General features: G+C 40.4%; 1 protein-coding gene across 6 annotated transcripts in view; it reads right to left on the bottom strand.

Annotated features, from left to right (window-relative positions):
- Window positions 1-3,841: 3,841 nt before the first annotated feature.
- The window catches only part of mdga2a (MAM domain containing glycosylphosphatidylinositol anchor 2a), a 180,581-nt gene continuing 168,539 nt past the window's right edge, over window positions 3,842-15,883 (bottom strand). For all 6 annotated transcript variants that reach the window (XM_032542933.1, XM_032542936.1, XM_032542935.1 and 3 more), the window contains 3 exons: window positions 13,023-13,153; window positions 12,386-12,482; window positions 3,842-10,377 (listed from right to left, as the gene is read on the bottom strand). In XM_032542933.1, the coding sequence (XP_032398824.1) occupies window positions 10,289-10,377; window positions 12,386-12,482; window positions 13,023-13,153 (317 nt within the window). In that variant the 3' untranslated portion in view covers window positions 3,842-10,288. The remainder of the gene's footprint in view (window positions 10,378-12,385; window positions 12,483-13,022; window positions 13,154-15,883) is intronic.

Genomic DNA, 15,883 nt, shown 5'->3' with positions numbered 1-15,883 from the left:
ATATATATATATATATATATATATATATATATATATATAAAAATACACACTGTACAGTGATGGGAATAATGGCGTTATAAAATAATGGCATTACTTTTTTTAGTGACGAGTAATCTAATTGATTACTCTTCCCAATTTAATAAGTCTGTAACCGTTACTGCCGAAAAATGCAGCACGTTACTAAAATTTAAGCTGTTTTTTTTTCATCAGACCAACTTGATCTCTGCCTAGAAGCAAAGACTGTTTTTCTTCCTTGGTTAGTGGGCCGTGCACGAGACAAGCGCATAAATGCTAACGATTGGCTGAGGTTGATTAAAATATTATGGTAAGCCAATCAGAAGTAGAGTTCATAAAAACCCATAGTCGGACACATAACGAAAAACACAAGCGAGTCAGCCAATGAGAGACAAATAGGGAGTTATGAAAAATAGAGGGGGGGGGGGTAACTTTTCCTGCTAAAGATTTTCCATCGTGGTCAAAAAACACAGGCACTATGACTCTAGAGTGGCTACTCGCTCCGAAGCTAATCGCTGTCACTCTCACTCCCCCCCCCCCCCCCCACACACACACAGCACACCAGCGCAAAATAATAAACATCAAGCCACTTACGTAAGTGCACCACAAAAGAATGTATAATTTATTTATTTGCTATAGTGCTTAATAAGCACTGTTTAATTTTGCCCAGTTGTGGCCTGTTGAGGGGCAATAGATATCAAACGTTCCAAAACATCTATGTTGTGATTTGTATCGCTCCAATAGACATAATATCTACACACATGGCATCTGATTGGAGGCTAGTCTCACTTTGTCCCACAGCAACATTAAAAGAGTTTAGATGTGTGTACAGTTTCTGTTAATAATGTATTAAATGCCCATTTCATTATAATATTCAAATGTATCATAAATAAAAAAAAATGCACATGTATTTTATGTTCCATTAAAGAGGGGGGAGGTGGGGTCACATTTGAGCATTTCAAAATTGACTTGAAAGTAACGCATTAGTTACTTTATGAAGTAACTCGTTACTTAGATAATTTGTAACTGAGTATTTAATTTAGTGTATATATGAGTGTATAGTGCATATAAATATATATCATAATTAAATCATATAATTATATACAATATATACAATTATATACAATATACATAATTATATATATATATATCATATATACTGTATATAGTATATTGACTGGATTTATTTTTTTTGGATGCTTTTGTGTTAATACTTTTGAATGTTATTTGAAAACGATAACTTGGGCTTATTATGTTGCAAAAAAGATGCAGTGAGGCGAGAGCTAATAAATTAGATGAAACCCCAGTTGCCTGGCTTTTTTAGCTCTGTTATTGGAAAAAAAATGTTTTTCTCTTGAGAGCAATCAACTTTAATCATCTCAGCAGACACAAGTTTGTTTTAGCACAACACGTGTCAATGGCAGATAAATGACGAGTAATTGATAATGTGTCAACACTGCGGTGGCCACAGCCGTGGTCGTCTCACGTTTGCCTGAATGACTTTGCCAAAGCTGGCATAACTGAACAGACATTGTTTGACTGACGTCGGGGAGGCCTGTCAGCGGAGCATTAAGAGACCATTAGCATTCCATGACATTTTCCCATCCGTCCAGAAAGCAGTGGTGGCCCTGTAAACAAAGTGCTGCTGTGGTGCATGGCAAGGTGAAATGGGAATAGAATGTAATGTAAAACGGCATTGTTTAGTGGTTGAGGTACCAGGTGCGCATTCTAATGTGGATCTACAGGGCAACCTCCGGCTGGCTGAAACAGACGAGGGGGACGATAAGGGAGCGGACGAATGGGACACGCAGCAAGGTAATTGAAAGTGCTTGGGATTTTAAAGGCCAAATGCTACCAGGGGTTATCAGCTGCAGAAACAATGTGAAGTTTTTATGGGAGTAACTTATTATCCGGACAAAAAAGGAGGTTTGTTACGCTTCACAGAGGGCTTGCTGGATAAAACAAAATCATAAAGGCCACGAGCAAACTTTCATAGCCTTGAAAGCGCTGTAAAATGACTTTTAGCACCTTGTGTGGAGGAATGTTTGGATTGTGTACTCAACACTCTTTGGAATAAATGTGCTCCAGTTACCACTGGCCGCTCCCTGCACAGTAATTGTTTGTGTAATGGAACAAGCTCCTTAATGTGGTGTAGATGTAATTTTTATTTCATGAATCTGCATGTGCTAAAAAGTGATCACCTCTTGGAAATCGGTAAAGAGGCTTCCATTCGGTTTCTGTTACCATATCGGGTAAAAACGAACCTGAAGAACGCAGATGAGAGCTGCAGAATATGCCACCACTTGTTTCTTGTTGCCCATCATAGACCGGGAAACACTAAAAAAATATTGTAACAACTAAAGATTTTTGTCAAGTGAGGATGTTGCACACAGTCCTGTGCGCCCAAAGATCCTTCACAAACACACAGCCATAGCATTACAGTTATCGGTGGACAGCCTTAGGAAAGCCCTGAGGCCGAACAGAGACTGATGGCAAAATCTGCATCTCATAAAACAATAACACTCTCCCGCTGTTCCCTCAGGGTTCAGGGCTGAAAAACATCACGGCGGGCAGTACCACTCCCAGTAAAAAGAAAACTCGCCTTTTACGAGTATGGACACAACCTCGCCCCTACAGCAAGGCCTCGTTGTGCAAGAAGCCAAAACAGTGGTAACAGACATGCATTACTGTATTTGTTAGTACTGTATGAACAGCAGATTTCAGTCTGGTCTTTTAATAACCTTTTCAAATGTTTAGAATATCTATAGTTAAGAAATACTTTTGGGCAAAACAGAAGCATGCTTATTTGCTTTTTCAGCATTAAGACTGGAAGCAGCTAGCTGACAGTAAAAACAAAACAAAAAAAACCCTCTTAATCTCAGTTTACATGGGGTATCTTGATAGTTTAATTTAACAAAAAACAAAAATTTAAAAAACGGCAAGTTGTGTTTTTACAGTTTGAAGGCATTAGCTTAGCTAGCATCTAAAGGTGCCCTGTAAACGTTTCTGCTTACATTCAGCGTTACTCACCAAACCGTAATGTCTGTCCCCGTCAGGTCAATCACACACGCTGAATGCATGTCCTTTCTCGTGAAACATTTGCAAAGCCAATTTTTCTTGAAAAGTTTAAAACTTACAATGTTTTCATCCACCTCTAACAGCCTTCTTCATTGCCTTTGTTGGCGCGTTAGTTTGTTTCTTGCCACTCTAACGCACATACAACTCTTCCACAGTCATTGGCTATATGAGTTTGCATCATAACATTTTTCTGACCTTGTGATTATTCAAAAATAAAAAAAAGTTTGTTGGTTTTCTTGTATGTTTAGCATATTAAAGAAGTGGCCTAAAGTAAAATCCTTCCAAGCTGTGCAGTGTACAGTAGCTTACCCCAGTCAGGAGGCCCCTGCTGGCTAACCTTTGGATGACTTTCAAGCCCCTCAAGCACACCATTGTTATTCCTATTTTTTCCCTCAGAAGTCTTTTTCTCGCCACAATCACTCACGTGCTATCAACTTTGAGAGGAAAGCAAGCATTCTAGCTCCTCAGAAGAGCCACAAACTAGGGAGTGCTGTCAAAAGAACAATTTGCACAACACAAAAGCTTTTTGTTTCCAGCCCTTTGAGTGTGGGACAGGTGGTCTCTATGGGAATAACTTGGCTTTCTCTTTGAAAAACTGCGAGGACAGAGGTGTCAAGTAAAAGCAAGTCCCAGACACAAGAGGGTTTGTGTTTAAGCACTAAGCTTGTAATATGGGGCAGTGTTCTATTCTATTTTACTACATTCTAGTCTTGCACTGTATAATGGGAAAAGTATTTAACACAGCCCATAAAATATTCCTTTTCTTTATTTTTTCATTAGTTGCAGGTATGGCACAAAAAAATGGGTGATGATCCAAAAAAAATACAGTGAAAAAGAAGCCTGATCATATATAAATATAGAGCACAAAACAGAGAAGAGTGACAGGTCATCATTACAGGGTGTCGGCACGGAACAAGATAAATAACATCACTGAAACAGCTTTTTCAAAAACCTTGAAATTACAGCATCAAATCTCATTATATCCAGGGGTCTTTGCAAGGGGTGGGTGGGGGGGGTGGGGTTTCGACTGTGGCAAACCTCTTCATTTTGTCCTCCTGCTGCCCTGGTGGTAAATAACTGGACAAGTAAAAATGGAGTCTGTGGCAGCAGTCGTGTTGCTCCCGCCTGGCCGGTGATTCCATCGAGAAGTAGTGCGATACACTCCAACACCAGAGACAATAACATACCAAAAGGTGGCAGGTTTTTTTCCCACTGGTAAAGTTGTCACACTGTGCAGCCATGCCGTCAAATAGCGACATACTGCTTCTTCCCTGACAGAGCAAAATGAGATCTCTGAAATGTGTCTACCTCTTCCACTTATTTAGTGAGACTGCAGTCAGCCTTCTGTCGTGAAGTCACTCACCACTGCCTAGCCACTGTGTCAAAGTAAAAGAAACTCACCGCATTAAGTTGGCAATTTTACTCTTGAGATCACACTCAACACAGTGTTTTTTTTTTTTTTCTTTAAGTAATATGAGCAGACATTTTGTTCCTGTTCGAGTCCCTCATATAAACACTTTTCTGTTTCCTCCCCCCCCCCACACTGTTGGCACCAATTCTCTTTCTTGAATATATACTATGGTGTGTGTATAGTGATAATTAGGACTACCAGATATAATTATATCATGCTAGTGGAACTGAATGGTTATTTGGGGAGCTAAATAGCGCAATGAATGGCACAATGTGACAAAGCCCTTCTTAGGTTGAACAGAAAATGAGAACATTCCCACTCAGACATAAATGTTGGTACTGTTCCTTTTAGAGACCCTCAAAGCACTCTTGTTTAACATTAAACACATATTTAAATACATGGTAAGAATAATACATTTCCAGGTAATTATAGCTGTAACTAAGTACGTACAATGTGAAAATCCCAGCTGAATTCCAAGAATCGACATTACATCTGGAAACGGCCTGAGTTTAGCAACATAACTGGACTTCAAGCTATTTCTTTTCTTCTTGTAGTTTTAAATATTACAAGGTATGCACTTTCTAGGAATTAAGGCAATACTTGGTTTTAAATTACATTTTCTCACATAGCAACTGGTCATGGTTGGATAGGTTTAATCAAATTTACCAAGGAACCTGGGAAATAGTTTCAGCACACTGCATGTTGCAGCGATTATGTTCAATCTGCAGCCTGCACAAACCCTGACAGACCACATCCTTTAATGCTACAGTAGCTCCATTTTCATGGTATTAATGTAAGCACGGGGTACATTCATGCACAGCTGCATAATTATTTTGTGAATTTGTCAATGCACAAAAGAAACAACATTTTTGTCTAGGATGCAACAGCATTAAAAAAGTCTTTGTTTGTTTCCGTGGTATTTATCATATCCAACGTTCTTTCCTTCTCACTTCAATTAAGACAGACATTTACCATTTATGTCACGCAAACGTAGCAAGTCGAAGGTGTCATTTTCTCAGCATGGACGGTGAAGCTGCATTTCAGAAGGGAAAAGGGTTTATGTCTCTAAACTGTACTGCAGACATGCGTCCCTCCTCCCACCTACCAAATGGATATTGCCGTTTCCCATGCAGTAACAATGGACTTGTCCTTTGTTTTCAGAAGTGTTACGAAGGAAAGACCAATTTCTAGTGTACACTGTGCCCAGTACGATGTAATGCAATGCAATACAACAGACTCTAACAACTCATTAATAATGTTTAGTATTTGTCAAAACCACAGGTTGTTTGGTACTTCAGCTTTTTTTTGTGTTAACTGAATTCGGGTGAAAATTTGGATGACAGAGGGAGCAGTGGCAGCAAACAACATTCGCATAAGTGACTCAGCAGAAATAATAGTGACAAGTATCAGGCTACAATACGGTCCACCTGCAGGAATATGATTGGACGTCACTAGATAACACGTGATTAAGCAAATGATTGTGAAGCAGCTGGGAAACAGCTGATGCCAATCAGCTGATGGTAGTGACTTCAGTGCTCTGCCTGCTCTAATGCTTAGCTGCACTTGAGAACGTAGTATTTATCACCAGAGTGTTGTATTAAATTGCAGTAGTTTAAACATCCCACTTCTCGCGAGAAGAAATAATAGAAACGTTTAAATGTTATGCTGATGTGAAACGTATCAAACGTAATAGATTTCCGGAGCGGTCTACCATGACGAAAAAAAGAAAAAGATGTACTGTCATTTTATTTTTGTAACCATATTAAACTTCACCACAACTGCACACCCTTGCACGAGTGTCACACCTAAGTGGCTGCTGTAAGAATTGCACGCACGCACTCATCTTGGACCCAGTGATTAAACACTTGGCACACATGGACACATTTAGCACCCAAACTAATCAGAAGCTTCTAATACATCAAACCCAATTCATCACGCTAGGGTATGAACACTTCACACCTTCCACTACTACAGAAGCCTCTAATCATCAAAATAAAGTCGTTAAACACAACATTGTTTACATATTCAAAAACTGTTAATCCGCTTCAATTGTACATTGAAGTGGCTTAGAGGACTTTTATCAATAAACAGAGCAGGGCTGAGCGGGCAGGCTCCTCACATCTCTCGTATACACAAAGGGCAGAGGCTGACACATGCTGTAACGCTGCACAGAAATGGAAATAGAAGATATGGTGGGCGTTGTAATACCATAGAAACAAACAATGATTCCTTTTGCTGTCCCAGAAAGTTTTGGAGATATGTATGAATGTACTCAGAATTTACACCACAACAGTAGGATTAAAAACCAGGTCTTCCATAGCTTTTTACGAGGCTAATGCTGATATAATGCCAACGTACAAAAAACTAATTTCACAGTATGACGAATACGCAGTTTGAATTTTAAACCCAGTCTGTTTTTTAAACACTTTTTTGCTGAGAGTAAGATCAGAAGGTTGATACCCCTCTCATGTCTCTACAGTAAATATTGGCCTGCAGCTAGTTAGCTTAGCATAAAGACTGAAAACAGACCTCCTGAAGTCCCTGCTGTTTGTCGGGCAAGCTCATGGTGACAATCCCCAGTTACACCACTACTTTTTAGACTTCAGGTTTTGGATTAGATCAAATTAAGCAAGTAAAACATAAGGTAATTAATTTGTGATCTTTAGAGGTGCTGGCAGATGGATTTTGTTACCTTTGGACAGAGCCAGGCTCACAGTTTCCTGTTTTCTTTGTCTTTGTCCTGTCTTTGTGCTGAGCTAAGCGGCTTTCAGCAAGAAAGCAAATTAGTTCATTTCCCAAAATGTCAAACTATTTATTTAAAACTTTCGACCACAACACTAGTGATACTGAAGTATCTATCTATCTATTCTTCCTTTTTTAATCATTCATGTACTTGGAGGTGAAGCTGAGAATCGACCAGGTGCTCAGGGTGGCCGTAAAAGGAACAGTTACCAAATCTTATTGATATCATCTTAAGGAACTCATATCCATCCATACCATAAGAGTGACGACTGCACGGGGCACTTTGGCACTTTTCATTACTTCCTTACAGGAGGACATCCCAACTAGCTAATGGGTATTTTATCTGAGCTTGTATTTTTGGAAGCTGCTTCAAAGTATGTGTCAAAGTCAGGCGAAGGTGTTGATGTTCTTGACGTGTCCCAAACAACCTATGAAAGTTCTCATCATCAAAAGCACACCAAAAAAACAACATGTTTTAGTAAAACAGTACATCTAGTAAGACTGTAAGAAAAGAACTCCATTTACATTCATTGTGATCTGGGCTTTATGGAAATACAAACAGAAAAAAGGAAAATGAAACAAACTGAATAGCAGATAATAGCTGTGATTATCGCTCGGTAATAACATCATACAGACCGTAATGGTATTATAAAGATGCCCTGAAATGCTCATCATTCTGCTCTATTTTGCTTAGCATATTTATCTTCTTTACATGTATTAGTTTCTTATCACACCTATTGTACACAGCTTTACGCTCACACATGTACATGACCCACTCAGACCGACCTTCCTAGGCTTCCACAGAAGAGGCTACATATGCTGAACAACCACAACACCAAACTGAACCAGTCTGCATTCATGAAGACTTCATTTGTACTCTTGACTGGCTTCCATTTGTGCCCTTTAGTTTTCTGGTTGCACTATAAATATGAATGTAACAAGTAAAAAATGATCAGTTTGCTGTTAAACGTGGACTTGTTTTGGAAGGAGTAGGTCATGTATGTGCGGAGAAATAGAAAATGGATTTTATATGTTGAGACCTTAAACTGTATGTTGTGCTTCCTGTACTCCAACATAAAACATTTATCATAAACCTTTGAATAGAGCTTCTTTAACATTTACAAGTTTTACAGTTTACTTCTTATGGTTCCATCAGCTTGGATACTGAAGCAATGCAAAGGGAGACAACAAGAAGAGAAAGCAAGTTAAGTCATCTTCAACAGAAAAATAAGAAACAAGACACAAGTCCTCAAAACATTTGTCATAACCAACGATGAACGGAATTTTTCATTTTCTTTTCTCTTTTTTACAATACATTTTTTAAAAACCCCGCTGGTTAAGGTTATGGTCTCAGGTAGATCTTCCAAAGTCAATCTTCACAGTTTGTGTAAAAGCAGAGAAACATTCTCGCTAGAGTAATAAAATATCATGACTATTATTGTGGTCATTATTATCTTTTATTCTCATATTGTTCCATATAAATGGTGGAGGATAGGGGCGAGGCAGATCGCCCTAATGAAGAGAATGCAGGCCCAAAGTTCCTACTCTCCTCCCTGTACAACGCAATGTTTTATTCAGCAGTTGTTCTTTTGTTAAAAAATGCTTGCCCGCAGGGAAGGAAAATTATGGGAAGAGAGAGTGGGTTATTCATTCGACAAAGTGTCTCTATCCTCCTGTATGATATTTTCTTTCTGCAAAAAAAGCTCCAGAGCCTCAATTTCACTCTTGCCGCTGTTTTTATCCAAATTGTTTCCAAACCATGTCTGCCAGCACTGCCTGTTCAGCTGCCCTCACATTGAACTATGCGTAGGCATAGGCGCATGCACACACACAAACACAAACACACACACACACACACACACACACAAACACACACACAGGCAACTGTCCCATCAGGAGTTTATCCGGGTGGAGCACAACCCCATACTCCTTCTGAACACGCATGCCCTCCCATCAGCACTTGTGGGGCAAAAGAAACTTGTAGAAAATAGCCCATCAGAGGAAACATGAACAGAGATGTGTTCGATGTTGATTAACACCCAGGCTCACGATTCGGTTTGTAATCTGAAGGCACTTTGTTTCATGGCAGAAAGTAAAGTGGCTTCTGTTCCACGGGCGGACCGCCGACTGAATATTCGAGTCAGGCCTCACTAATCGGACCATTCTCTACTCTCTGCCTGTTCCTCCTCTCCCTCCGCTCTTCCTCCCCTCAACACCCCCACTCTCTGCTCTCCTTCCACCTCTCCCTCTCATTTCAGCTCCTGAGCTTCGACTTCTCTCCCCGAACCTCCAGTCCAGCTGTCTACACCTCTGCTGATTCTTCTGCATTCAATGTTCTGCCACCATACTGTCGGTTGGTCACTTGGACTCGTGAGCACAGTGTTAAGAGATACATAGGCAGCTACAGGGGAGTACGCAGACACAACTTATGTTGCCAAAGTCCTTGTTTTCCTACAGTACAGCACCGAGCAGATAAAGAAATGTCAAGGTGTGACGTGAGGCTGGAGGGAAAAACAGGTGTCGGTGATTGGCATCTGGTGCGAAAAAATGAAGATAAAGATACACAGAGAAAGGTCTGATTCCATGTATTTGTAAGCAGGAAATTGTTATATCCTATTCAAAAAGTCAGCACTGACTATATTCCGCCGCCTTCTCAAGATATTTTCATAACTTCATAAAATTGTTCTTGTGCTTTACAAACTGTCCTCCCCTCGACGCCTGTGAACTCTTTCACCAAAGTCCAGGCTCACTCATTGCACGACTGTCTTTGTGCTCGTTGAGATGTCCAGAGTCCTGCACCGAGGAGTGTTTTTTGTAAAAGAGGTCTCTTTAAAAAAAATTAGCGCATCTTCTTTATTACGTTTTGTGTAACTTTTTTTCTCATGATTTTTTTCTCTCTTTCATTAATTGTGGCCCCTCTGCGGTCTGTCGGAGGACCCCTGCTGCTTTCAGGATGCATGAATCTTTGGTGATTGGATGCCGAGGGTATAGTTCACAGACGGTGGGTCTGAATATTTGCCTCTGAGATGACAGAGAGAAGGGTCACCTCTGACCTTCCAGGAGGGTCATCACCAAGGTGACGCATAGCAGCCATATATGGGAGCATGTGGGCGGAGCCTCGGAGCTGAGATCTGCAAGGGAAGAATAAAAGAAACAGAAGTTAGTGGTAGCAATTAGGGCTGTAACGATACACCAAACCCACAATTAGGTTCGTATCACGATATTTGATTAAACGTAATACAACTTTTTTTTTGCCACATGGCATCGTTTGTTCATTGATTACATGCTATTTTGCAACACAGCAATTCAACAGAGAGAACTTATTTATTGATGATCATTGATTTCAATATTGATCGATCCACCAAAGATTCTTTTGGTAATGTTTCCAACATTGTTTCAGTGGTTCATTAACTTGTTGGAATGAGAAATAAGAATAATGGTAAAGGTAACAGTAATGGACAATTCTGCTTCCAACCTGTAGGGGGAACAAAGAGGAAAAGTTTTTGGGTGTAAACTGCAAAGGTGCTGATTGACAAGTAGCTAATGCTAATGTGCTTGGTCTATAACATTAGCTAATTATTTTGGGTAACATAAGATTACGACATTGTTCAACATGCCCAGTTATTTTAGTATGATTGTTTTGACCACGGTTCACAACACTGGGCTAACCCACGAATTCATCAGTAAAGTTAACTTCATAGATGGAAAACTAATCTGATGGTAATTTAGCTAGGTAGCACACCCCTGTCTTCTGCCTCAGTCTCCCGGCGCTGCAAAGCTTCAGTTGGGATGAGAGCTGACAACAGCACCGGGGACACAGCCACAGTCAGGCCCCAGCCAGCTAGCTCCGGTGCTAAGGACGCTAACGGCGGTTTACTGAACCGTTGTGAAACAGACCAGGCTCCCGAGTCAAACAGCGGCCAACGTAACGTTACACCTCCGTTAGCATTACCGGTGCATCTTCACTTTTAGCAGTTAGTTAAATTTACCCAACAAAAGGGGGATGATAAGGTACCAAAAGGACTAATATTAATACTAATTTAAAGACAAGGAAGCATTGGATCTGGATGGGAAGGATAACTCTGGGAGCTGGAAGGGGTGTGTTGCAATTCTGCCTTCTCACTTCAAGACCCAGGTTTGAGGATCTGAGTGTCGTGATTTTGGTTTCATATTGCATATCGTTACAGCCCTAGTAGCAACTGATTTTATATTCTCCAAAGAATGAAACACAAACACACATTCAGAAACAAAAAGAGAACAATTGTTTTGGAGGGCATAGTTCACCATTTTGGAAAAAATGCGTATTCACTTTCTTGCCTCGAGTTAGATGAAAAAATATGAGAGTGGTATCAATCTTTTCATCTAACTCGAGGCAAGACAGCAAATACATTAATCCCCCCAAATGCCAAACGGTTGCTTTAAGCCACGACTGGCCTGCATGATCCGACACTAAAACAGCTACTCTGAACCTTCTTCATCAGTCAGAAGTCACTTTTTCAATCAGCCCTAGTTCTCTGTTCCCTGTCTTAGATCACATAAAGTCACATGAGATTGAAATGCATAAATGTTGGCGTTACTCTGTCCTCAGCCTGGGTGACCACTCCTATAACTCCAAATTAGGTAATGCTGACACTTTAAATCCCAATGGATCCAAATTAAATATAAATTTGAGATCGATAACTTTTTTCCAGCAATGACGTGAAAACTGTGAATAGATTACCCTGATTCATCTGTAGCATGTTAAATGGATGCCTCTGTCTGAGATATGATATAATGATATAATGTCCCTCCAACTCTAAAAAACATAAATGAAATTAAAGGAGCAGCATTTGTCTATCTACCAATATTACCATGTCAAATGGAGGCCATGTTCTGTGTCCTCTTTGCTGTTTTCACCTTCTGTGTGGTCCTGCAGCACAATTACAGTGCTCCACTCAGCCAGCGTGGCTATCATTCATGTGATTACAACACTGTTGTTATGGCAACCGTGTTCTCCCAACAAATTGGTGGGTTCAATGCTGGCAACTGTCTAAGATTAGATCCCCTCTCGTAAATCTCAACCTTGTCCAACGAGGCAGAGCAAGAAGCTGGAGCTCAGATAAGAAGGGGTGGAGGAGGCGGAAACGTGGTGCTACTCACTGGGCGGTGGGTCTCGACACTCCCCTTCCTCCAGCGTGACATCATCGATGGCGATGTCTCCCTCGATGCCTGGTCCCCGGATACCTTCGAGTACCACCTACAGGGAGAAAAACATGTTTGTCAGATTATATTTTCAGCCTTGTTAGACTACAAAAACAAGAAAATTAGCACTGCTTTTAAAGGAAGTACACAGTGTAATTTAGCTAAATAGCGCCATATATAAAAAGTAGCAGGTGGCAAGTGTTTAATACAGTTTTTAATTCTCAATATTTTTTAAATTAAGAACGCATGCGGTGTTGGAGCAGTTACATGTATTAAAGACAATAAAAAAGACACAAAAGTGCAGCTGAAACTATACTTTCCACAAATGCGGTCTTAAAAATGATGGAGAATATTGCAGTTTTATTTATGCTACACGCAAAAGTAGGCGTCCTGATGGAGTTATATTGCTTTCTCAATTTCACAAACAATGTCCACTTCGCTGTTTAATATCACAGCTTGCATAGTGCTACATCAGTATGCCGCCCCTAAGGGAATATATACTTTAACATTTAACATAACACAGTCAGAGAAGAAAATAGAGGGCAACAAGAGCAATGCTTCTGCGTATTGGATTGATTGAATTTTTTGGTCTTACCTGGAAGGATGCTGTCGGATGGATGCTTACTTTTGCCTGCTTCCAGCGGTCACCTTGGTTACCATTTAGTGACCACGCAGGACCTTCAGAGGTTGTTTGACCTTTTTGTTTTAGGAGAGCGTTTAGTGTTCCTGCACAGGGGAGAAGACAACACATATATGTCAGCGCACATGCACACACACACACACACACACACATGGTTCCAATAAATATTTTAACATCTTGCTGCACTGTACTGTACAACCTCCAAGCAGTGGCCCCAATGTGGGCCATGGATGCCTGGGCAGTGCGAAAACAATGTAAATTGGAGAAAAGCTGAATAATAATTTCAAAATGTTACATGGTACTACAGTATAAAGTCTTGCAGTCCCCATTCCTCTCAGTTGATGATATACACTGAAGTAGGTCAGCAGTAGGCTACTCAAGGTAAACAGTTTGGTCTATCATTTTTTTCTATCTATTCTCATTTCTCCATTCTCCCATGCCCTCTCTTGTGTACTCTCTTCTTTCTGTCTCTCCCACTCTTTTGTTATGGTTTGGGGTTTTTATTGGGGTTATTTTTCCTGTCTTGCTCCTGGTGTTTGTTTCTTGGTCTTCTCCCCGGTCTTGTGTGGATGTCTCTGTCATGTGATTCCCTGGTAAGTGTCTGTTGTCCTGCTTCCTGTTTTATGTTGATAGTCTGGTTTCCTGTCCTGTCTCGTCTTGCCAAGCTTTACTTTTGTCGGTCTGATTGTCTGCCCCGCCCTAATGTATTTCACCTGATGTATCACCTGTTCCCAGTTACCTCGTTACTTCCTGTAATTAACCCATGTGTTCCCTTTGTCTCCTTTCAGATCATTCCTGTTTGTCTGCACGGCAGCGCTTCGTCAGCTGCCCGGTCTCGTAGTCCCTGTAAGTGTTTCTCTGTGTGTTATCCTCGCCCTATTTCCCCTTGGACTCCCGTGGATTTTTGTGTTTTGGTTTTCTTTGGATTTTGGCCTGGTTTTTGTGCCCAATGGATGTTTTGCCAGAATTTTGCCTTTTGTGCTCCCTTATTTTGAACTGTGCTGCAATAAACTGCTGTGCTCCTGCTCCTGCCTGCCGTCTCTTTGCTGCATTTGGGTCCTGTCCTCACCTCCCCGTAACACTCTTTATCACTATTCAATGCATATCAATGTTTATTTATATCTTGACAGAATCAATAGAGACATTATCAGTATAAAAATAAAATAAAATTAAACTGAGGTGGAAAAAAAACAAAAACAAAAACCTAAGTACAGAATGACTTGGAATGATGAGATTTCCATAATCCAAAAAAAGAAGTCCTACATGGAATAAATTATACCAGCTTCTTGGAATTAGAAAATCTTTTGATTCAGATGTGTTGTGTCAAACTGAAAATCATTTAAATCAAGAAATTTACCTTATCAAGTTAAATGGCACTTGACAGATTATGTGTTCAGACAGACCTTGCCGTGACACCAAGGGGGAGACTTTTTAATTTCCATAAAATTCTAAATCTAAAGAATTTTAGAGTATTAAGTTTTAAACTACAACGCAATGCAACTGTCTGAGTGATTCTACTCCTATATTTGATATACCGCACAACTACCCAGACTGGAGGAATTCCAGTTTAAAATTGCAAGTGAAATTGGGCTTGGCCTTAAACTTAATATTCACCACGGTCTCCTGCATTTCAAATGTATGTATTCATCTGCATTGGAAGCAGAGCCAGGCATTAGCAAAGGTGGAACTCGGGTCATATGAATTGATACATTTAATAAGTTGTGATTCTGCAAGCCATGATAAATTATTCTCTCGCTCTTATTAATCCCAATTAATTATCACTAATGGGCAATGTGTGATGAGAATTTCTGGCAAGTGGAAATACCTTCCCCGTGGAGAACAGTTCCTAATTTATCATTAGTTTCAAACTATTTCTGCTTAGTCCAGCTTCCTTGTTTCATCATTCAACTCAAGCTACTGCACAGGAAGGAACTCCTGGATGGCCAAACCAACATCTGTATTTGAAAGTGCAATTTGACAGTTCCATTTAAACTGAATTCATATAACCCTTACAATAACACAGAGGTACTGGCTCTTATTGAGACCGAATAGACCATATAGCAGGTCTGAATTGAAGACTCCCCTCAGTGAGACCTCTTGTCTGGCCCCTGGCTTTCATATAAAACTGTCAGATGATGACACAGAGTGCAACCACTTTACCCTCCTCTCCAAACCAACTGATTCTGTTAGTTTTTTTATTCACAATACAGGAAGACAGAGAGAGAGAGAGAGAGAAGACCCAAATCAGGTTAGCATTGACACCATAGCGAAGCTCAGCAGGGCCACTGCTCTGAAGTCAAGTGAATTTCCCAAGTATGGAAAGCAGCACCTTTGCGTTGACATAACTGGTGAGCAAAAACAGCAGCGTCTATGAATGCGACCCTGCTTTTGATGCATCGTTGCCTCAGCGAGGTGCCTCATTACTGCTAATCTTTGTAAGGAAACGACGGGAAGGCTACACTGCATGTCCCTGTTCATATTCTGTCATCAGCACAGTATACGGTACACTTTCCCCAACGACAGCACAATCTCCAGTGAGAGATGAGCTCTTGTGCAGAACATGACCTGCGGTTTCATCTCCCAGTGAAGTGTTTAGGATGTAGGAGGGTTCTTGCTGAGCTGGCTGGCTTACATTCTGTTTGAACTCATCTCGATGTAGGTGGTAATGTCAGTGTCATCACATCCCGAGCAAAGGTATGCGCTGTATATTCTTTGGGATACCTTTTTTCTTTTTTAAAGCAATACCTGTGGCAGACACTTGTGAAATTTAAAAAGATCTGAGGAGAGAGAGAAGTGCGAGTCTGAGAAGTGAGAAA

This window comes from Etheostoma spectabile, chromosome 18, assembly GCF_008692095.1.
Source record: "Etheostoma spectabile isolate EspeVRDwgs_2016 chromosome 18, UIUC_Espe_1.0, whole genome shotgun sequence".
Lineage (NCBI taxonomy): Eukaryota > Metazoa > Chordata > Actinopteri > Perciformes > Percidae > Etheostoma > Etheostoma spectabile.
The sequence above is the reverse complement of the archived record's forward strand: the minus strand, read 5'-3'. Positions and strand labels throughout refer to the sequence as shown.